The 24,986-nt window shown below is 39.3% G+C and overlaps 2 protein-coding genes across 2 annotated transcripts in view; one reads left to right on the forward strand and one right to left on the reverse strand.

Annotated features, from left to right (window-relative positions):
- The first annotated feature begins 593 nt into the window (after window positions 1-593).
- LOC144469460 (A-type potassium channel modulatory protein KCNIP1) overlaps window positions 594-24,986 on the forward strand; it is a 31,875-nt gene continuing 7,482 nt past the window's right edge. The window contains exons 1-3 of the mRNA XM_078179773.1: window positions 594-1,126; window positions 8,564-8,921; window positions 24,881-24,950. Coding sequence (XP_078035899.1) covers window positions 8,757-8,921; window positions 24,881-24,950 — 235 coding nt within the window. The 5' untranslated portion in view covers window positions 594-1,126; window positions 8,564-8,756. The remainder of the gene's footprint in view (window positions 1,127-8,563; window positions 8,922-24,880; window positions 24,951-24,986) is intronic.
- Window positions 16,059-24,884, reverse strand: LOC144469461 (dynein regulatory complex subunit 5). The gene is made up of 10 exons (XM_078179775.1): window positions 24,594-24,884; window positions 24,233-24,505; window positions 23,025-23,216; window positions 22,220-22,384; window positions 21,126-21,264; window positions 20,795-21,026; window positions 18,998-19,150; window positions 17,756-17,870; window positions 16,582-17,681; window positions 16,059-16,509 (listed from the first exon to the last, which is right to left on the reverse strand). The coding sequence occupies exons 1-9, from the start codon at window positions 24,638-24,640 to the stop codon at window positions 17,630-17,632; spliced, it is 1,368 nt and encodes a 455-aa protein (XP_078035901.1). The 5' UTR covers window positions 24,641-24,884; the 3' UTR covers window positions 16,059-16,509; window positions 16,582-17,629.

Below are 24,986 nucleotides of genomic sequence, written 5' to 3' on the forward strand. Positions count from 1 at the left end.
TTTATATAATTGAAAAATCATATTTTTCCTGTAACCTTTCCGCAGAAACCTGAATGGCATTTGAATTAATTTTCAATTGAATTTGAGCATCGTAGTAAAAATTGTATATGTAACGATATTTTTAGAGATGTTAACTATTATTATTGTCTTTCATTATAAACACATTAAGCTAATTGTATGTATTAAACTGTTAGCGGTAGAACTATGTATCAAACTCTGAACGAGATTAGTTTGTGCTGTTTTTTAAAAATAACTGGACCGCATTTATAAAGATATTACACGATTTTATTTTTATTTCATCTAAGGTTTAATAAAATAAAAAATAGTCTACAGATAAATAGAGACTGCCGTGTCTAACGCTTTGGGATGTTTACAGGCAATGTGCGGCGCCTTTGAAATGGTGGCGTGGAGGGTGCTCGATTAAGGGCGGTTTTCTTTGATAGGATTGGAAAGAGAAAGACAGTGGGGGGAGGGAGAGTGAAGGAAAGTGAGTGAGAGAACGAAGTAGGGGAGGGGGTGAGGAGAGGGCAGCGATTGGTTGGGCCAGAGGATGCGTGGTTCGCTCTCTCAACCCGGGCATATCCAGTCTAGCGGCGACCGCGTACACGCGTGGTCTATTTTCTCGTTTCTAGTTTTCTAGTTTCTATAATAAGTTTTTTGGTTATACGTGCAATTCGTTCGCCGAAACTCTGGCTGGCCGATGAGGAACGTATCGAGCGCGTCTCCGGTCGTGTTCACCGTGCCGGCTCGTTTCATCGACACAACTTGACTAATCGTTGCTAGGATAAGTACTAGCAAGGATTGCTGCGTTACTGTATCTGCCCGGCGCAATATACTACCAGCAAGTGAACAAGCTAGCAAACAAGCCAGTAAGCAAGCGTGTGTATCGTGAGCGCCAAGCCATCGACCAACCATCCTGAAACCATCGGAACGCGGTCATCCACCTTACGTTCGAGCAGCAGCCACCTCGCAAGCCGAAACTACCCGAGTTTCACCTCTGAACTCGATCCCCTACGTATCTCTTCTCCCTTGTTCGCTCAGCTCTACTCCGTTTTGCTCCGTTTCGCTCTGCGTTTATTGAATTTTCATCGTGCGGACCGTCAACCCATCGCAGTCTCAGATCAACGTAAGTTCTCTTCAGAATTCTCTGTAACAGGTCCGTTATCGCGGGGTTCTTTAAACCACTCGAGGCTAGCGACTTCTCGAAAGTCCGCCACCTAGAGCCAACATACTTTTTATTTATAATATAAACCAACGATCGTTACACACGTACAGTGTGTCGTTCGTCCTTTCGTTTAGGAATGGCATTGTACGCCAGGTACGTGATTGACCTCGAATGGGTTAACTTAACAGACTGTATACCTATCTTTTGTTTAGTATTGTATTAACAGAACTGAGTGAATCGATTGAATCGATTCGGATTTAAGATTCGTTTGTTAAGCAAACGAAATGAATGTTTGCGTTTGAAAAGATAGAAATAGAAAGACGTCGTAAATAATAATGATGTGTAATGGTTGAGATTCGATTTGTCAAATTACGCACGAGACATTTTTGTATAATGCGCCTAAGCTATTTCGGAGTAGGCGCGGGGAAGGACAGGACTTAGGGGCAATAGTTGTGAATTGTTGCGACGCGATATAGTGTAATTAATTGAAACTTGCGCCGTGAGTCGTTAAGTTATTGTAAATAATAGAACGGAAAAATGAGAGCCTATGAATCGCAGGGATTTGGCATATCAACACAGTTGTTCGCTGATCGATGATGACCGGTCATCGGTCACAGAGAGTTTAAGTACTAAAATTTAGGAAATCAAAGAAAATAGATTATCTAGAATAAGAGAAAATAAATTAGAATAGGAGGATAACCATAGAGAGCACATAAACAGAAGCATTATGCAAGAGCTTAAACCAAAAATAATCTGTTTAGCGTGATTAAAGCGGGAACAGTGCCTGCTTCTAGCGAAATGATTCGTTCTGGATATTTTTATCGTACAATGATAGACGTGAGTCGAGTACAACGATCTGTAGATCGATCGCCCCTTCACGAGACTACTAAACTTGTTTCCGGAAACGAATCACTTTTAAGAGTTAAACGAATAATTGTTAAGAGCAATGAATAGAGGCTGTTCTTCCCTTCTTTCAATGATCGGCTATCAGCTGTTCAGAAACGTGAGCCTCTTGTGATTCTATTGTTTTCGCAATCATATCTGTTGTACGTGTTGTTTTTCGATAGCACAAACTTTTCCTGTTTCTTTTATGGTAAAAGAGACGATTCACGACGAATATCTTTTTTCAGCAGAATTTTATTGATTCGAAAATTGTCGACACTCTGCTGAAATTCGTAATTACTGAATTTTTCATTCTTCTTGAATACATTTTGCCCCTAAGTTCTATAACGGTTTGTTGTGTCTAATATGGCCATACGAACCGGAGTTTGCTTGCAAATGTCAGGATTTTTGTCTGGTCGATTGGTGGATGAAATAGTTCCGGAATGATTGTTCCATGTGTATTGGTGGAGAATTTTTAATTTCTCGAAAATTTAATACAACAGAATACGTGTTCCCTTGAGGGAAATGTAACTGAATTTTATCGTCGAAGTAAATCGCGCGGATTTGATGGAGGATTTAACGAGGTGCGCGTAATTCCTGCACGCATGGTATTCGGTTTACTTCACGGTCTATTTTCGATGGCACTAATGCGATCTCAAAATTTACTACTGACAATGAACGTGCATCGTTGGTGGGAATACGATCGAATTGCTGATCATAATTAAACAATTTTTTTTTGTTCGTTTGTTCTCTTTCTCATTGTTGCATTCCGCGTACTTCTTTATGCGGCTGAAAGAAATTATGATGTTATTCGCCCTGGAAATATTCATGGGAAACTCGTCGCAATGTTAATTAACATGTCACAGTCGTTTATGCTACGAAGATATTTTTAGTTCGTATTAAATTAGAAATATGAACTATTATCAAATCGAGAGTCATCTGTTTCGTTCTCAAATGCTTGTCTGCTTGGCGAAGAATTGCGATGATTAGAGAACTTACTGAGGAATGAAATTGAGAGTAATCATTAAGCGGACATTGCCCTTCCTTGATTTACATTCTTATTTGTTTATTTATGTATTTACGTTGATTCGTGCAGAATCGATGTAGTCGTATCTTAACGAAGTATTTGTAAGAAAAAACAAACACAGTTGGATTTCTTCGAAATATTCGAAGAAGCTCTTGTGCGCCGCTTCCATGCTGCCAATAACTGGCTTGTTATTTGCCTCGCCAATGATTCCCTGCATTCGGAATTCTCTTCGACACCGACACTTTTGAAAAAGATTTTTTGAATAGATAGAACTGCTGCGTTGTCAACAAATATTATATTTATTCAAACTTATTATTTTGCATTTTTCATGGTACCATACTGTGCGTAGAGAATAATCGAACAGAATCTGATTTATGTCTAATAAATATTGTAGAAGCTATAGTAATTGTGCTAAAGATCTGTTTGTACAACACGATGCGACCCATCGCAATACGTCGTTTATACGTATACATCTGTATTGATTGTGCGATAACGACGTTGAATAGCGTAATCAAAGCATGAATTGTGGCCGCCTGCGTTCTCTGGATATTGGTTACTTAATTTTCCCGCGGGTCACGACCAGATATTCGCGCTTCTTTCCTTAAATGAATTCATTTTTACAGCGTATATCGCATGCTGGAAGCGTCCTCGCTTTCAAGCTGAGCGACATGAAAGTAGGTAATGAGAACCGCAATTAGCGATTTTCATTATTTGGATTTCGACACGAGTTCTATGTTCCACAAGAAATTGCAATAACATTGCAAGCTTTTGCTGCTGTTCACGATGAAGCTGATTTCACGCTAGAAACCGCCAATCACCAAAAGAAAGTAGTTTACATTGATTGGAAATCTAACCCTGTCTACGTTTTTCCGTTATGCAATCGGAAATCGTACGTTCTTTATTATAATACGGTTTTTGTATTTTCTCTGATTTTCGAGAAATTGTTGACACTTGAATGTCGTAGTTTCGTAAAAACCAGCCGTACGACGATAAAACTGGATCGGTTTTAAAGAAGGATGTTTCTACTTATACTATGTGTTGCATTGTTCGTTCATATTTAACGTATATCATATTTGCGTAATATTTGTAAACCTAAGGTTTACATTCAATTGCGGGACGTATCGAATTTGTAACATTTCCATGATTATCTTTGTCATTGGGTTTCCATTTATACTCAAGTAAGAGCATGTGGTATTTTTTCGAAATATTTCTGAGATCGTTTAATTTTTACCATTCCAACGAGTAATTTAATCGAAAGTATAATGTTGGCGCGCTCCGTGGTGCAAAACACGTTACAAGTGAGCAGGTGTATTGTATAGGTGTGTGCAGGCGTGTGCAGATGAGGGCATGTTGCTGCACGTGTATGCATGCGTGTTGTTATCGCTCGGCGGCCTATAGTAGAACAGCGGGGGCATCGGGAGAGATCGATAAGCAATGTGAATTTTTATTTTTCATAGGCAGGCACCGGCGTTGTGCAGCTATTACGCGTGATATACGTACGCGTGCACGTACCAGTATGTAGTATAGTACACAATGTGTAGAAAATGTTCGTCGCGGCTGGCTGTCGGTAAATGTTCTAAAATTCGAAATTATACTCCTTCTCGCTATTAACCCTTTTAGTGTCGAACGAAAACCGATGCCTGTGCGAAGATAACCGCACGAATTTGAGGAATTTACTAGGGTTTCGGAAAACGCCCATACAAATAAAAATAAGAATGATAATTAAAAAATTCAAAATGCAGCATACTGGGAAAGAATGGGAGAGTAATGTAATGCCAATTATATTAGAATACTAATTGAAAATCACATAAATAATAACAGTATAAGGAATGATCAAAATCAGAAAAACTAACTTTTCTTTTGCAACGCCTATTTTCACTAATCATCGGTTGGTCAATTTTATGCAGTTCACATGGTATAAACTATAAGTATTACATTTTCAATAATTTCTAAAAAAAAAATAACCAATACCGGCCCTGAGAACAAGATGACAACTTCATAATGCGCGACAAGCGTAGACAGATCCACTACAGGAGAAGTGCCTCGAGCACCTTTTATACCGTGCCTAAAAAATACTTACAAATTCTTTATTGAGTTCTAACGCGTCAACAATTCGGACTAATTCTTCGTCATCCATGTCCGTAACAGGGTGTAGTTTTTATAAAATGGTAGCGACGAAATGCACAAAACTTTCTGCTTCTAACTTTACCACTGACACTGAACAAAACGTTGACGGTTTTCGAACACTGACTACTCACTCAACTTATCAAGAAAGACTGAAAGAAAGATTTCAGTTCCGCCGTGTCGATGCACGAGGACTGCGTTTACGGTCCCAAGTTGTCCCATATCTCGTCTCTACTTTATCGCTCTAACATATACAGAGCCCCGGCACTAATCGACATCAGATATAACAAAAAGTTAAATCAAATAAACATTTTTTTTCAATTGTATTGCATAGAATTTGAACCATTTTAACGTTTGATAAAATTATCTTAAGGAATATATCTCCCGTGATGCGTATAATAAAACGCCACAGCATGCGCAACGATATATCGTCGTTGGCACTTTTCGCAAGTGTACTAAACGACGATATATCGTCGTTCGGCACTAAAAGGGTTAAAACTATAATTGTGAATAGTGCGAGATCTTTCTGCGAGATCTGATTGTCATAAGCTGATTTTGAAAGTTGGAAGTTCTCTCGCATTACATGTCGTACACGCAGAGACATCAGTAGTGTGATAAAATATCGTAACATCACCGGTTTTGTAACAATAGTACAGAGAGAGAGATACAGTGTTTACCGTACAGGATTCTATGATAATCGTTACTGCAAACTAGGGAAAGAAGAGATCAAAGAAAAAGAGAGATAAAGATGTCGTGCAGAATTTATTGCTTATTTTGAGGACTGTGTGGCTTTTATAGAAAGATACGAAAGCAGGAAGCTGCGATTCTTTTTCCGATGTTTGTTGCATCGAACAGGAATCGACAGTTTCGAAAATACTCGTGGAGGGGGGGGGGAGCCATTATAGTCTTTGAAAGAGGCCGGTGATGCTTAACGAACGTGTCCGGGTTTATTTATTTATTTTTTCTCTCTCCTTCTTTCTGTCTTCGCTTCCCTCGTCGCTCATCCTTCTCTCCGTCCTCCTGCCTCCGTTTACACGGCAGCGCCGTGCGACATTGTGTTTATCTCGATAGGCGTTAACCGTGTGACCTGAATATTCAGCGGGGGTGTTCTTATGTAATTTTTTTCGCGACGATTGTCGCGTTCGCGCCTTCTACGAGACGGTTCGCACAGTTTATCGTACATCCATCGCTTTGGAAATAATCTCTCTTTTCTCCGAATGCATTTGCATTAGATTCGACGCATTCCTTTCGTTTTTCTTAGAAATTATACGACCAATTTTCAGAACAACGTTCGAGATCTCTCGTTGTCACAGAAAATTTCTCTGTATACCAATTTTACCGGTAGATGCGATGAGAAACGAATGTTTCGGATTGCTTTTCGGAATTCTGTCTAGAGCCGGCTGGAAAAGTTAGAATATCGTGTGTACTTGTTCGGGTACAGCGGACGGACGTTAATGGGTTAATTAACCGATGACTCGGCTTCGACGTGTCTCGAGGTACGCAAATAGCCTGTGAGATGGGAGTGGGGGTTAAAAGTTATCAGATTAAGCGTTTGCTCGGATGCACCGGGTGTACATACCCAGAGGCCGAAGTGAGTGGTGTGGCGGGTGGTGCAACTTTAATTGTTAACTGCTCGCGAACTGTTAGCCATTGTCTCTCCCGAGAGGCTAGACAAAGGCTCATTAAAAATGGCACTGTAACATTTTGGAAGAGGTTTTCTCGTTAAGATAATAGAGCCTCCCTGATTAGGAGTGGAACTTCAACGCAACCTGTTCAAAGGTTAGCAGTGAAGGGCGGCGGCAACGCGTTGTTGATTTTTTTTCCAGACAAAATTACAGGTTTTACATTTCTCATTTTAAAATTATTGAGATTCTAAAGACAGCGAGGGTTAAATGTGTGTCTTATTTTTTTAAACACTAAACTTATTGAGTTTTGAAACTTGCTTTGTAAGAATAACAAAACTAAATTTATTTCGACATTTCGTAATTTTTATCATAACGGAAGCCTGGAAAAAGAAATTTATTGTATCGTTTTTTGAAGGAAGAATCTTTATAATGCCAACACTTTGATAGAAATTCTTTCGGCGAAAGGATTGATATTTGAATGTGGAATCCGTTCGGCTGAAATGGGGGAATAACGTTCGTAAGTAGAATGGAACGGTGTTCGGTCGAACAGTATTGGTAACGCTGCGTGGCCTCGGAAAGTCTCGCAAAGTCTCGATTCGTCAAAAGTCGATTGATGGCAGCAATCCGGCCTCGGAGTTTTTATTGTCTGAGTTTTGTTGAAATACTATACGCGAACTTGGGCAAATATTTGATTTCTGTGCAATTGTGCAGAGAGAAGCCTGCAAGCTTTAAATCCATCATTTTCTAATTGGTGCTCCGCAGTCGTTCGCTTATCACCAACTCGCGGATGTTTAGACATAGGGGCCAATACGAATATGTAGAATTCTCGCCAGAAATACATTTTACGATCTCGCGAGTGGCTCTGCCAACTCGCGAAATATACAGGGTGTTCCAGGACCATGGGCACCAGCTGATTTTGTCCAAAAATGATGAATAGATTCTAATTGAAGGGAAGTGGATCTATTTTCACCAGGCTGCAAGCGTGTTAGAATAACTTCTTGTGCCCATTGTATACGACCGGAAGTAGCCGAAGAAAATATATTGTTGTTTACAGATGTCTTCTAGAGTCGCCTGCTTGTTGCGGCGGCACACAGATTGTACCAGTATAGAGTATGTATCTCGGTAGTCGGGGCACGTCCGAAAACCGGACGTGAGATTACTCGCGTGAAAGGAAATGGAAAATATAAAATGGAATTTGCTTCTACGCCTGCGTAGACTTAGACAGGGTTTCTGAGAGAGTATTCGAGAGGTTTTTTTTGAGGAGATCGACCTCGACGAGTGACCTTCAATAACGAATCATGAATTACGAATTACGAATACGTTCAGGGCAAGTGGAAAGCCGGCCGGATATGATTCTGAAAAATGATTTATTTTCGTGTAACAACATACCGTTAGCTTCTAGTGAACGTTCGATACTTATCGGCCTGATAAGGAAACAGCCATCGACCGACAAGTACATTCCCCCAATTCATAAACACTGAACTCGACGGAACCTGAAGAACACTTTATAGGCACTAGACTAGAGATAGCGTCGATCAGGGACATGTTGCACGGCGAGCGTCTCTTCCAGCTAGCAAAATTTCAATCAATATTTTTATCGTATCGAATCAATGCTTATCGAATAAATTCACCGCTTATCTATTAGAATATGAGCTATCGATTAGGTAAACTTGATATCGATTCTCTCGCTAGAGGTTCGAAGCCTCTAAGATGTCAACTAAACGATCGATGTGTTTGTAGAACCAACAGCAACAGGGCTTTGCCGACGTGGACGAGGGCACGGATGGATGCAACGAGGATGAGAATACCGGGGTGGATCGAGCCAGTGGTGTGACCGTGAAAGAGACCTTAAAACGGGGACGAAACCGGCGAGGATTCGCCGAGGTCAACGAGAGAGACTCGTTGCGATAGGTAGCGAGACTGCGCCGACAAGATGGCCACACCACCGGACTCGCCGGGACCGGAAGAGGCACTCTTCGACTTCGAAAGTTCGAGGACCAGGCAGCAAGCTGCTAGACCGGTTGCCCTCGAAGAACTCCTCCGGCAGACCAAGTTCTCCAGGCAGGAGATTCGGGTGATGTACCGGGGTTTCAAACAGGTCAGTCGCAACATTCAGTTCTCTGCTAGTCAGCTGCAGAAAGTCTGAAATTCAGGGTTAGCTTCTTGAAATCAAGTCTGGAGAAATTGTTCGACTGTGTTTTTCTGCTTCTGCTTTTGCTTCTGTTTTTGTTTCTGTTTTTGCTTCTGTTTTCAAGTTTCAAGTTCGATCGGCGGTAGCCGTGGCTCTTTAAAAGATCGCGCGTTTGCTCTTGTCCACGTGAACGCACGCTCTTGACACAATTGCGAGAACTTGGCATGCGAGCGAAACAGCGGAATTAAAGCACCTGTGAAACACTCGAGAGGTTGTCCGCGCCAGGTCTATTCGTAGCGGTACGACGTCTTCGAGTTCCTAGTGCCTCTTCTAGTTCCCCTACTCACGAGTCACGATCAGTTCCGCCTGGCTATTTACCTTCTTCACTCGAAAATGTACGCGCTTGCCAAAATATTCCGTAAATAAACCGCGGATAAAACGTAAATACCCCTTTTTTAACCTTGAATCTTTCATTCAGTGTCGAAGAAGTTCGTAAAAATGGTACCGAATGGATCTTTGGTACCGAATACTTAGAGCCTACTCTTTGGTAATCGTTTAAAGGACGGAAGTTCTTCTTCGAGGCAATTAGGTGTTATAATGTGGGTAGAAATTTTTCTGGCGAAACAAATTGTTGTCTGGATACGATACGTTCGTAAGTAGAGTGGCCGCTGTTTGGTCAGACCGCACACAGTCGTGCTCTAGGTAAAACTTACATCGAGTCCGAAACCAGCACGTAAATTCTTGCGTACGAGATATCTTTTCTTTATGAGAATTGAATCGAGGTTTAGCATTTAAAAGAACATCTCGACCAACACAAAATAAATGTACACTAAAGGAAATGTTTTTTTTCTGCAATTGTCGCCTTACCTTTATAATTTGAGCCAGCAAGGAGCTTTTTTACTAACGCAGACGTCGGTAACTTGGGTATTTTAAGTTCGGGCTTCAGTTTTTAATGGTCAATTGATGATTCATTTTCTTTAGATGAATAAACCAACCCTTCCGTTTCCAAGATATTCGAACATGAAAATTTCGCCTGGCTATTTAAATCAGAAGAAATTATATTTCTCCATTCTTCATGCCAGGTCATGCGGTTTCGTGCGAATTCCAATTGTTGATGCCTTTGATGCTTTATCTTGTTGTAACATTCGTTGAATACATCATGTAGTCACTGACAAATCAAAAATTCTCGATACTGCACTTACAGTTTTATTTACAGATGCATTTTCTCTAAATATTCGTAAACGATCGTGTTCTGTTAATTTCCTATCACTATCGATGTAGTGGTGTTTACTATAACTAAATTATAGTAATATAATAATTCTATGTAATTTTATACAATTGTGTATACATGACTTAGTCACTTTTTGCAGAGATTTTTCGAATAGATAAGTCTCAATCGCTACAACTCCACCTGTATATATTTAAAGAATGCCATGATTATGTTGATAATAAATTTTTTAATCATTACCGTGGAACTACTGTGATATAATTACAATGTAAGAAGGAGAAGTGATCCTACTACGGTTACCCCATGACAAAGTTTCTATGACGCTGAAAGGTTACTTCTAACTGCTTGCGAGAAGTGCTAATGAAACATTGGTGCTCATCGATACATCACTTTTGCAAATTATATTTGTTAATAATGGTACTAACACAGTAGCATTATTTTAGTGGGTACAGCATACACGCACACACAATAGAAACTCTCACTGATAGTACAAAAGTTTCACTAGATCGCCCAGCGGATTATATCAGAAGTAAACGTTCCCGATCACAGAAGCAGGGATGAAGTCGATCCAGCTTTCCTTCTTACATCGTGAATAGAACGGTGTAAACGTAACTGTTCCTATAGAAATTTCGTATTAACTTCGACCAACGACTGATAATTTTATGTTCACAAACAAAAGACAAAAGTTTGATGACGTAAATCGTTTTGTTTTAAGCGTTTCACATTTACTAACAAGTAAACTCACATTTACTAACAAGTGCTATTATAGCGTGGACTGTTGTACCTTTGTTTCTTTTCGCTGCAGCTATATTCTCTATCCTGGCCTACTAAGATGAGTCCTCGTTAAGGCCTCGGAGGAGAGTGAGCTGGGTCGTGTAAATTTCACTGTACGAATTTCGTGTAAATTATGCTGTGCACCATTGTAATTGTTTAAACAGGAGGAGATGATTCTCATTTGCCTTGGTAATATGGTACTTTCAATCTTCGAAAAAGTGTTGCAATCGGTAACCGAACCGGGATGCCTAAACAAAAGAGAAACGTTCCTCAAGATTTCGGAATAATAGGTGAAAGAAGAACGGAAAATTTGATAGTCCCTAAGTGGGCTTGACCCGTCAAAGAGCAAATACGTGTTATCGGAAAGTTGCGGAGAAACGTGGAAGATGGATAGGTCGAATTTCTATGAAACGATTACTTGGTTAGCAAGTTTTTGCTGCAAAACCATCGAACGGGAATTGTATCGACCGGGGGTGCACTGTAAACCTCCGACATTTACGTACGAAGCGGTCTAGCCGGCGTGTACGCAACCTTGAGGGGAATCTCGACGTCGACCCGACAACCGCCTTCTTCGAAAATCCGCGTAAATATTTCACGAAAGAGGCGGGACCGGCGCTCGCGATTGCACGCGTCGATTCGCGAGCCTTCGCAACCTTTCGCGAACTTCTGCAAATTACTGTAAATTACTTCCTACTGATATATCTGAAATAGCGGAGCCGGTTACTGTGAGACGATCAATTGCTATACCGTTTGTTCGTTTTCGGGCATGACAAAGAAGAGAAAGCAATTGGTTACCCTACAGTAACTGGTTTCACTATCCAACAACAGTGTTAGAAATGTCAACGTAGATTTTTGGAATGGGCTTTAAACGAGACCAGCATTGCTTAGAAACAATAAAAGTATTTATCCAGAAATTGTTGGACGTAGCCTCGGTTTTACAGACCACTGTATTAGCACCGAGAACAAGGACAACCTTCCTCTTATGAGACGGCGTAATCATCGTGGCCATTATTTCCCACGTATTATTCGCACGTCAACTTGTCGCTACTTAATGCTGTATCGCTGGCGTGAGAAAATAGGAAAAAGCAGACGAAATGAGAAGATATGAAAAATTGTTTGTTTGTCCGGACGATCGATAAAATACTTCGGTTGGACGCTATTGATCTGAAACAGGGTACATTTCGATAGCGAACCACTACGCGATATGAACATAGACAATCGTTAACTATACGAATTTACGAAGCTGGCAACGTTAAAAGAATTCTTCCGACAATGGTGGTCGATGGTCGCGTGTCCGGCTCATTGTCGAGGTGTTGGGGAAAAAAAACGAGAGACCGTCCGTTTCGAGCTAAAAGACCGGTGGATTGCAGAGAGTTAACGAGAACTATGAGCGGAGAGTGGCTCTTCAGTGAAGAATCCGTCGTTTCTAGGCCCCGCTAGCCTTTCCAACTCGTTCCATCGTCTTGTCAAATAGTTTTATCCCAGTCGTTGATTTTTTGTCTACCTATTCCATTATTTTTACCGGCTATCTACGCGAACTTCGCGGCTGATTCGACCTGCTTTCGATATTTCCATTCCGTTATTTTTCATTATTTTCCGTTATTCCCGATATTTGAGACCGTTTCCAATCATGTCGCCTCTCTTGAAACAGCATACTAAGCTATCTGCACGATTCACTCTCCTCCCGAAGTATAACATTTCTATGTTGTTTTGGATGTATAGTATTTTTTAGATTCTAGACGATCGATGGGGAATTTCACTCTTGGCATACGTAAAGTCCCTAATTAATAAGCCTATTCTGCAAAACCGAATCGTTTGACCTTTTCCTTATCGTTGGGATTATCGTAATGACAAAGCTCACCCCTGCAGTGCGATCCGTGATCCACGATCCATAGCACGTGGCACGTGGCGCGTGAAAGTTCGAAGGTTCATTCAAATTAGGGGGTTCGAAGTATGGAGGAATGGGGAGGGGGCGACCGAGTTTCTGAATTTATTTATCTCGATCGATGCTCGTCGACCCCCGCCATTAGTTATCGTGGTGGGGATGCAAGCTGGCGTGTCTGCCGTTTACACGGGGCCGGGAATCTTCCTAAACGACAAGGTCCCTCGATCGAAACACGAACCTCTACTTCGACTTTCCTGGCGACACATAGACCATCTAGACCTTGGACCATATTGTATACTATTAGACATGACATGTGTATAGTGCGTTTATAGAAAATCCAAATGATCAGTGAAGCAATGATAACCGTACATTCTAACATCGCACAGAGTAAAAGATCATCATTCAGAATAGCTGACGTGGCATCAGACCTCAAATTCAAACCTTAGATGCTATCGATTTTAAATAATATACGTCCCTCGGCATTTAGTGATTGTGCTGAGTATGCCACTAATATAGAATCAAATCATATACAATTAATTAAAATAATGTTTCCATTAAATAGAAGAGAATTTATTATAACCTGGACAATAGAATCAGCAGCAGTCTGATAAGCACTTACTTGCTAACCAGTAATTATAAATAAATATATTTTCTCCAGCATCTATGTATCGTTTTTATTACTCTTTTAAACTAGAGTAAATTATACGAAATAATTACAGTTTAAACATTATCAAAATCGAAGTTTAAATTCTCAAGCAATGGGTATTTATTAATTACAGGTTTTAGTCATACTTATTAATAATTAATATCGAATATTAAACCAGTTTAATTTTCCCATGCTTGTTTAAATTTCTGTGCCCCCGGATTAAAAACACATAGAGAAAGAAAAGTTTCATATATAATGATCTATATTTTTTTATTTTGTTTATTATCGACATATAAGATTTAGGGAAAGGTATCAATTTCCATATAAAAATGTTCTTTTTCTATATGCTTTTAATCTGGAGACACGGTAATTGAGGCAGAAACGGAAACTGCGACATTTGCCCTATATGATTTCATCTTTGCCTGAGGGAAATTATCTGAAGACGAATTTTTAGATACATGTGTTTTAAGATTGAGACTATCTAGACCAGCTTACCTAAACTATCTAGACTATCTAAGCTGCGTAGATCACCTAAACTACCTAGGCCACATAGAGCGATGCGTTTGTCAGTGAAATTTTCAAGCAGCTACCCTTAAATAGAAACGTCGAGTTCAATAGGGCGCTTACGAGCAACCGCCCAACCTTGGCGTACACCCACGCTACGATTTTTCAAAGAAATGTGTGTCCAGTGGCTGGAAGACAAGGGGGGCGATGAATTGAGACAATGGAAGCTCTCCCGAGAGCTGCAAGGGCGGGATATAAAAGAACTGAGGAGGACACCTTCGGCGTCGGAATGCCGCGTGCTCTCTTTGCACTCAGCCGCATTCTGTTCCACAGAATGCCTGAAGGACAACTATTTAACGAATCATCGAGTCATGTAATGCAAATCAATTTCGACAATCCTCGTGCTTGGTCTTGGTCCTTGGACGGACGGTAACAACCTTATAAGTTGAATGTTGGGAACATATTGCTTTTTAGTTATCTTGAAAATTTAATGGAAAAGTATTTCTTAACCCTTATGTCGGCAACTGGGTACCCACTTCCGGATGTTGATTGCATAAAGCAGATTGTAGATTCGTGATTTATGAATAATTTTTTATAATATAATTGTATAATATACACAATTTTTAATTATGTTTATTTCTGTATTCTCAATGTGAGACAAACACAAACAGTAGTTACAAATTACTGCAATTATTGTAGTAAGGAATGCTTTAGTATCGATATATTTCATTTGAACTATTCTTAAAAATGTAGTACAATTCTACAACATTCTTTTTTCTCTGTACCATTTTGTGATTGCAAGTTACATATTGACGGGATGTTGCTTGTTACATGTAGCTAAGTTAGCATACTTTCTACTTTTATTCTATATGTCTCATAACTAGACTACACACTTTTATACAAATTCTTATTTCCATACTACGTTTTACAAAAATTACAATTGAATTTCGTCATTTAAACTATTAATAATTGTAAAAGTGAAATAAAGATACTGTCATATCGTGTAAAATTAATCTTTTTTCATTATAAAAATCTACCCATTTCATAAATGCATAAAAATCTGCATTCTATTCATAATACTAAAGTTAACATATCGGGTTTGAAATTATTGGAAGAAAATGTTCTTTACTTAATTAGGGTAGTAGTAGGCAACTATACTGATACATCGACCAAAATATCCCATTATAAAAATGCATTTACATTGCGTGACTCATTTTGCTTTGACTCAAGTGGCTTTGAAGGATCAAATCGATAAATTGCATTTTAGGCATATTTTTCACTTGTACTGTCTAAAACATACACATTGTCTATATCATAATCTCGTCCGTGTGGGTAGCGATTTTCGGTCCTAGGCAAACACCGGATATTTTTTAGCGCCTCGTGGAATTCACCAACAGTAACGACACGTCGTTTGGCTGAAGACAGTGACAGAGATCGACTGTAGGTTACATCGACATTGAGTGAAATATAGAATGAGCATCGCATGATCGACCTAGAACAGCAATGCGTGCGAGTTAAAGAGAAAGGGTAGCATGACAATGTAAATACTTCGCTCCTTTTTTTCCTCATATTCCCACATCGCTACGACGCTTGCCCGTAGTCTTATCACCAGGCTGTGGCTTCGCCCTTGTCCGTTGCGAGGCATGTTTGAACAACTCTGGTTTAAAACATGTTTCGTGCTATTAGAGAGGAACATTATAAATTTCGGAAAAATGGTAAAATAAAAATAATTGCCGTATAGTTAACGTTTAAAAATAAAATAGAGGTACCCCGGTTACCAAACGACCGTAAAAACATTGATCACCTTCGTAAAGATTAACGTTTCTATGTAGAGAAGTTGTGTCGGTGTGCAACCATCGTGTGCTGCTAATGCGTTCAGAATTTTTGGCCGTGAATGGTAAAAAAAGTATCTTAACACGTTGACGCCGGCGCCGATATTCACGATTTTCTCTGTGAGTCGGCGCCCGAAATTTACAAAAATTAAATAATTATGTTAAGTTTATAATATTGAATTTCTATGTTTTTACTATTGAATATCTGTTTGTAATGTTCAGATAAAATAACATAAACCTACTTTGTAGTATCTATTTTGTGAAATGCAAGCAAAATAATCAAATGTACGCAGCCCACGGGTCTGACAGGTATGACCCACCGGTGGGTCAAGCCGTCGTCAACGTGTTAAATGTATACATATTATAATTATCCTCGTCGCATGGCTAGCCCAAAACGAATTAACCCGTTGCATGTTTGGATAGTTACACGGCTGCATTCGATTCGCCTTTGATTTGGTTAAGAGCGATATCGGCAACATAAACGTCGAACTCCTGCATTGTATCGATTTCGATTGCCGCTAAACCGAGGACGTCCGCGTCAGGTCGACCGGCTGACAGGCCATCGTTCCATTGTCTCGTTTGTGTCGGGATCTTTTAACCCTCTATCGAAAGCTCGACCCCGCGTTCCCACTGTCGGATGATCGCCGTTTGCCGTGAATTAAAACTCGTCGAAACATTGTGATTCTCTGTAATTGTGTTCCTTGTAAGTACGCCACGTGACAAGTACCCCGTGCCATTGTACTAAACGTGCCACGTACCACTATCTGTACTAAATTTAGGTAAGTTTTACAGGTGAAATCGAAAATATAAAGACCGAGACTACGGAAATGAGATTGTAGAGTAGCGAGTACGTTGATACGGGGTCGGTCCGCTGCAATTCATTCGCGGTCGATGTTCCAAATTGTCGTTCGTTGACGAGAACAAGGACAAATGGCAATCGATCGACGCTTGCAGAAATGTATTTACCTCCGGACCATTGATTTTATTTTCGAATTCGCGACGCAATTTTGTCTGAAATCATTATTATCGAGCAATTTCTTAAGATTAATGTGGTAATGAATCGCATGATAAGATGTAACAGCAACCTCGAATGTGCCGGTAAACGATGATAACTTCGGAAAAGGTGGAACGAACCAGAAAACGTTCGGAAACCATGGTTTCGACATTGACAAAATTGGAGCACGATGCATGGGATATACGAATATTGTTTGCCGAGAAGTTTACTCTGTGTTAATTACGTGAGCGCGGAGACGCTTCGATTCTTACGTTTTGCCGTCTATATCCAAGCTATCCAAAACCGTACCTATGGCAATTCCATACGAATGTTGGCGTTTAGTATTTTGGCATCTTTCTCGAAGAAGGAATGCGAGAAGTAGTATTTTTGATTTTGCTTCGTCCGATTCTCGTTGATAATGAAAAAAGACTTACCTGTGACCTGCTTCCGGCACGATTTTCCGTGCCCACGATTTTCGCATAAGTTTCTTGGGTCAACTGCACCCTAGTTCTGCTGTTCTTTCGTTGTCGAACCTTTCATTAGTCCTTGGTCGTTATAATGGTCATTCTCACTCCACTTGACACATTTCGGTAATCCAACTTCCTTTTAATTCTTTTTTATTTTCTCTTTTCTCTCAAACATGCCAGGATTTTCGTCGAGTCATTTAAAAACAGCGAGATATTGTACGTTTTTGTTTAATCCGACGATAAGAAGAACTATTTCTCGCGCATCGAACGCGGAATTTCCGGCAAAGCTTATATTCGTTTATTTCCCCGTACTAATCCAATGGATCGGATCGATCAACCAGGCAGTCATTCGATCAACGAAGACCTTCTTGTTCTTGCCTTAACCATCTCCTTGTTCCTGAAAATGGATGATCGTTTTATTATTGCCAGAACACGTTGCAGCGGCTTCAGTACGCAATTGCTTCTCCTTACCTGACCACGTTCTCGTAAATAGAGTATTCCGATTGCGCGGAGAAATTGCACATCCGAGCGTCAAACCGAACAATGAACGGAATGCTTCTGAGTGCATCCGAGAATATCTCACCCACTGAAACCGTCCGGTTATCATTCTCTATCCAGCGCCACCGATTCGCGATCAAGCAGAGATACTGTATCCTCGGGATAGGAATCATCGAAACGAGAATAATCGTTTAATGATTGCAATAGTGGTACAGTACAGTCACCATACGTACAGTAACGATCATTAAAATACGACGAATTTTTACTTCAGTTATACTCATACTGTAGAGCTTTTACTTATTTATTTATTTTGTTTCATTAAAAAATCTACAGGTGCATATTTCGCTTTCTTAATCTCATAGATACAGAGCAGCCAACAAGGCACAGTTGTTTTTACTTTTCTATAGACAGTCGATTAAAAATAAATAACAAACTATAAAATAAACCAATGATGAGACCTATGTGATCATACGGTACTTCACCAAGGGGTATTGCAGCGATGAGCCCCATAACAAAAATTGAAACTCAACAATCGATAACATCGCGTATACTATTGAATGCTCTATGGTGCATCAAGAATGAAAATATAAAAAAATACTGAAAATATTCAAGAAATATAAAAGTAGAATTGAAATTCACGGCAATACACTAACAAACGCCATCTACAATCACATTCTACAGTACATCTAGAGAAGACTTTGAAGAATTAATTCAGCTGATCTGATAGACCACTCGAGCCTACAAATATACACACTTCCTCGGTGGAGAAATTTTCTACGTGTATTTAATTGAACAGATATATAAGAATTTACCTAGTATCAAATCATAAAATGATTTGTGCTCCTACTGAGGCTTATAGTCTTAATGTTTTGTTCGCTACTGTACGTATAATGCTATTTCATTGGGAAAAATCAATTTAGTGAATGTCTAGTAGACTAGTCCCTCTATCATCTCAAAAAAATTCAAGTCGTTTAGTGTTAAGGAAGTTACACCGTTCATAAAGAGTGTCTGAAATCATTCAGGTACTAAGATTACAGTAACGTTATTAGAGATCCTATGATTTATAATAAACGCGCAAATGTCTCTATATGATACAATTTTTCCACATCGGTTTTTGAATTCGTATTGAAGCTATCGAAATCTAGGCCTCGGATTGCGGTAATCGTTTATTGCGACGTAATCGATTCCCGTAATCAGGTAGATTCGATCTCTCACCTTCTTGACCTAAATCGTTATTCGACAGATCCAGGCTCAGGGTTTTTAAGTCGCAGCCGGAGCTCAGTACTTCGGCGATAGCCGCGCCTCCGGCAGGTCCTATCCCACAGCTACTCACGTTCAGTATCTCCAGCCTGTCAGTTCGCAGCAAGTCTGAAACGGATTCAGGATTTTGTTGTGCCGCTTTCATTCAAAATCCGCGCGTCCGTTTGGACAAATACATACATACACGGTCGAACGCAAATGTATGTGGATCCATTCAAAATGGAATGAACTTTTTGACTGGATTAAACGAGTTGAATTTTGTCAAAAAGAATTAGTTTCGTTGACAATATGTAAACAAATATTTGTAAAAATAATATTCGGGTACAATGACAGAAATAATATTAATAATAATAATAATAGTAATTTCGACATACTTTTCTACATGCATTCAAGTTAGCGTGATTTAAAAATACATATTGCTCAAATTTTTCACTTATCGTTCTACCCAATTTCAGCGCATGCAAAAATTTTATTATGTATTTTCTAGCAATCTAACCCTTCTACTACTCCCAGCAATAAGTATTTCACCTAAAGCAATAGTAACGAATTAATTTAACGATCTAAATACAAGAATTTTCATACTTTGATCAATTAAATGTTATTTTATTTCAAAATTATATTTCACAAAACGAGATTTTTTGTACTTAAAATACAACTCTGAAATTCACAATTATTCCGTATAACTTTTTTATCATCTCCAGGGTAAATAATTTCGGATCCTTCAGGACGTGCAGAAACATATCCTGTATACAATTTTCATTATTTTCCATTATTTTATTTTCTAAGCCAAAATTGTCGAGTTTTTATCATTGTCCTTTGCAAACAATGAACACGAATTAATACACTAAAACAGAGGTAGAAGGTAAGAATGAGAATATGGAAAAAATTCATCAATAAAATGAAAAATTTTATAAAGCCAACATTAGTACTTGTTAGAACAGTCATATATACACGTAAAAATATAAAAAAATATTAAATACTGCGAATATAAAGCAAATCACTCTTCGCCTATGTATAACTTGAAATGGCCAAATACTTTTCACCAGGATCACGCGTATCCAAATACTTTTTCCCAAGTAACGTTTTCTTTATCCACTGTATTTTTCAAGAGAATAAACTAACTAAATAAATAAAATAAACTCTAGAATGTCTAGTACCACTTCAAAAAGATTTAAATCGTTTGATCCAATTTTAGAATAGTTGCACCGTTTTTAAAAGTGTTCACATAACTGTCTCTATAATTGTAGAACATCGCCACATATGACCTGTGTTAGCTATCGAGAGCTCGAATTGCTTCGTATTCATACTCATTTTTTTAAGCCTATCGAATTCGTTCTTACGATTCTTTTTTAATGAATATATGAATTGCCTATTCAATACTGTGCCGATATTCTTTACAATCACAGATATTTATAATACGTGCATCGCGCGAGAACCTTGAGAAAATTGCGTTCGAGCCAGGTGATATCTATCGAAAGACGGTATTCTATCAAGTTCTAATTTCGATGCTCGATTCGAGACGCCTCTTCCGTAATTTTTCAATATCTGCTGATAGGATCGTTTATTATTATGATTTTGAGGGGATCGAAAGGACATTTGTCTGCGTTCTTCGAGAACTGAATTTCTTTGGAAATCATGATTCGTCTGGACGAATCAATCGCGGAGCAATCCGAGTCTACCAACTTTTTAGCCTGCGAACTAGAAGAAGTTGTTTCGCGACAGCTTTTAAAGAGAATGCAAGACTGCACTCACATGCGCACAGATGAAAGGCACCCTTGTCCAGCAGAGGGTTCAGTCTCAAGTTCAGATGCTCGAGCACCGGCGTTTTCTTGAGTATTCCGTGTATCAGACCCGCTATTCCTTTCGGCCCTATGTTGTTGTTCACCAAGTGCATCACCTTCGCGTTGTGCACCGACAAAAATTCGCCGACAGCGAACGCTCCCCTATCCCCAAGTTTGCAATGGGAAAAGTCGATCTCCGTGATCTGTGTTCCAAAAGAAATTTTATTAAATTAAATGGGTCAGTTCGCGAAAGACACGTTCTCAGTTCGGTCTAATCGTTGTCTGATTGATCGATTACCGACATTCTGGTTTTCCAGCAATCCTTGAAGTAAGCCAGCAACACGCGGCTGATCCAAATTGCACCTCAAAATGCTGAATTTCTTCAACTTCGAACAAGGCTGTACTCCTCGGCCGAGACCCTGGCAATCCTCGACGGAGAACCTTTTTTCATAAAAAACAAAATGTCGGTGACGCATTAAGGTCCATTTATACCAGAGATCATGGTTTTGAGCGTGTGTTTTATATACATATATACACGTGTACACGTGTACAGATACGTATCATTTTTAACACGCGTGTACGTCTGTATTAAAATCCGTGAATTTTAATACGGTGTGAACGGGTGTGTTTCAACATACGTGTACACGTCTACTGCTAATACTTCTTAAGCATTTTTATCTTCTAAATATGAAAATAATTTTAAAGAAAATATGATTTATTCACATGTAAACATCTTTCAATTCGTCACGATCTACCCTACAATATGGTAAATAAATAATATTTATTCGCCTTTATAAAACCGAAGATAACCTCGATTTCGTCTTAAAAGCATAATTTTTTTAGACATTTTTTACCGATATATATTTCTGTCAGATGACTGCCTGTGGATAACAAATTATGTAACATCCCGTATAGATCAGATGCCACACGATTAGACTAATTTAATTTAATTTAATTTAATTTAATTTAATTTAATTTAATTTAATTTAATTTAATTTAATTTAATTTAATTAAGTCAATTTTTGTGGCAAAATATCTAGTCGAACTTCCGGCCAGTCAAGAATGGCATAGGTTGTTGGAAACCGACCAGAAATCGACTGCAATAATATTGAATAGCGAGGGAATCTTTGCTCACGTCTCCGGGATGCATTCAACCGTACGACGTACGACGCAGGACGACGGTTGTCAAGCGCGCAGCGTACGATTATTATTCGAATGCCAAGTGTCGACCGAGAAAAACAATGAAACAAGCGATCTGCCATGCACCTTTACCGAGACACGGGCGCGGCTGCTATTGAAATTTAAAGGACTTCCTCGAGACGCGGCGGATTTAACGGGGCCTGCATTGTTGTCTCGACGAATGCATATTTTACGAATCGTCGAAGAAACAACTCACTGAAAGTCACGCCACTCGAACCCGTCGTTCATGTAAATCACGTTGAAGTTGACTTGGATCTCGGTAAGATTGGTCAGCTGCGGCAGGATCTCGGACATAGGGATGTGGTGGACTATGTCCTCCTCCGCGTGACAAGGATCCCCCTCGTCCTCGGACTTTACTTTCCTGTAAATCGTCGTCAAGGGGATCGTTAACCCATTTACATGGTTAGCCAAGATTTTTCTGGATCGGAACAACTTCGTTGAGAAGAACCCGAAAGTGTTACGCCGTTCGTTCGTTGCCAGATTACAAATCTTATGCGTTTATAAGAATGATTTGCAGATCGAAGGCAGAGCAGCAGAAACATCTAAACTATTTGAAGATATTTTCGTATTACTGCGAACCCGTTCAAATTATTAAAGAAAAAAAATAAAGTCAATTTTTATTTCCCACGAAAATCTGCAATCTATCTACTGCGAAGGAAAACGTGATAAATGCAAAGTAGCTTCGTACACTGATCGCTTGGGTCGACGCTGAGACAAAATGGTCGATGATATTATTCATTGTGTTTGATTCTTCCTTGCGATACATATTAACTAATTAACGAATTTTCCGCGAGGACAATGCAAAGATGCATGCGTAGATTATGGTTGTCTTTGGTCTGAAAGATATCTCGAACGGTGTAGGAAGCGAAAATAATGTGATTTATCCTCTGGTTCGTTACATTAAAATGGATAAAGCAAGGAGATCGGACTAGAAAGATTTTCGCAGATTGCTTAACTACGGTTAGGTTGTGAATTTGACCGCGAATTCGGCCACGACTTGCCTGGTCGGTCGAAGAGAACGAATCCTTATCTCGTGCACGTAACTTCCTATGAGGTTGATCATTCTCTCACACTTCTCCCTCTCCGTCTCGTAGAAACTTGGCTCGAGGCTCTCGAGATACTCGCAGAATATACCTTCACAGTAACGCTGCCGCCATGAATTTCCATGCTCGGCCAGCTCGTTGGTCTCCCATCTGCAACGTTCAACGATTTCTTGAAAAATCCAAAAACAAATAGACGATTTTTCGATAATTTGAATTTGAATTAGACCTAACACAAATCCAGGCCCAGATTATAAGGTACCTGGTTACCAGGGTTACACATAAGTTACTCATACAAACAAAAATTAGTCGGATATCTATCAAAAGAGTTAAATCGCTGGACAATATACTCGTATGTAAAACCTAAAAGACATGTTTTATGGACTTTTGATTTCTTCAGATTCATATTTATTAAGCCTGACATTATTACAACCAAAAAATTGAAACAATATCAGTTTAATGTTCTTCAACTTTTGAAAGAACCAGATGATTGTAATTAAATTGATTATTTTTATTATTACACCTATACTTTTTTATTATTATTGTTATATTATTATTCTTACTACTACTATTATTATTATTATTATTATTATTATTATATTGTAATTATTATTGTTGTTGATGTTGTTGTTATAAAATTGCATAACAAGTAAAAAGAATCCAATCTCTATTAAAAAAGTATGAAAAGAACTACTTTGTTTATATTGTTTACTCCTTTCCCATTTATTAATATTTTATGTAATAGATCATAAAGTATTATAATTACTTCTACAAAAACATTTTTGGACACTTTTTTATTCTTTGTGGACATGGATCTACCTAATTGTCAATCTCTTCTGTCATGGAAAACCGCCAAAAGTCGCAGCTCCTTTTATTATGATAATCACGTTTATGTCCAGTTTGAATTAAAAATCAAATTCGGTGGGATTCGAAAGGCTTAAATTATAAATGAAAGAAATTAATAATAAGTGTTAAAATAGTAATAGCTCTGAAAGTCAGTGGTAAGACCTTATTTACGAGATACTTAGCTATCCTTCCTCTATCCGAGGGTGTCATGGGTATGTATGTATTCGGGTATTTGTGTATCTCATATACCCGAGTCAAGATACTATCTTATAGACGGAAAAGTGTGGTAATCCCGTTGGTTCTGTGTTTGGATAATCGATTACTTGTCCCTCGAGCATCGTTCCCAGTAGTGCTCATCCTCGATCTTCGTAATGGCTAGTTCGAGAGGTAGGTCAACTGGCAAGAGTTCGATCAGCTCGTTCCTATCCTCGCAAGTCGGTAACTCGTCCAGGATCGGATTATCCTTCCACGTGGCAGCTATGGCGAGAAGAGCGAGCCTTTTCAGGCTTGGAATCCTATTCTCGTCCCAGAGAGTATCCTCCGAGCGAAGGGTACGTTCCAGCTCGCTCGATAGCCGCGTCGTTTCGTGGGAGCATCTCGAGAACAAGAGAAATTGGATCGATCTAACTTTGATGTTCCAGTGAAATTATTTCTTTGATCACGCTGACAGAACATTTGCATTACTTGTAGACCTCGAACACGTTTCTTGGCACAACGTGCGGGATCTTCATTTTCGAAAATTCCCCTGTCTTCCGACGTACGACGGACCCTCTGAATTACGCCGCCGAAGCCAACGATTTTGCTATCTTCGGAGAGTCCGCGTGTAGATATCGGTACAGTCCACGCTAGAGAAGAAATCGAATGAAACACGTTTCATTAGTTCTATACTGTATATTATCATGACAAATTGACCAAACATCCGCGTAACAGTTCAGACGTATGATTGATACGAGTCGACTTGTCGGTTTCAGGAGTGTCCGGAGGGTGTCGTGCACGAGGATTCGTTCAAGGACATCTACGCGAAGTTCTTCCCTCATGGCAGTGAGTTCTAATTAAATAAAGGCCAGCGTTTGTTGC

Source organism: Augochlora pura, chromosome 4 (assembly GCF_028453695.1).
Source record: "Augochlora pura isolate Apur16 chromosome 4, APUR_v2.2.1, whole genome shotgun sequence".
NCBI classification, from domain to species: Eukaryota; Metazoa; Arthropoda; class Insecta; order Hymenoptera; family Halictidae; genus Augochlora; species Augochlora pura.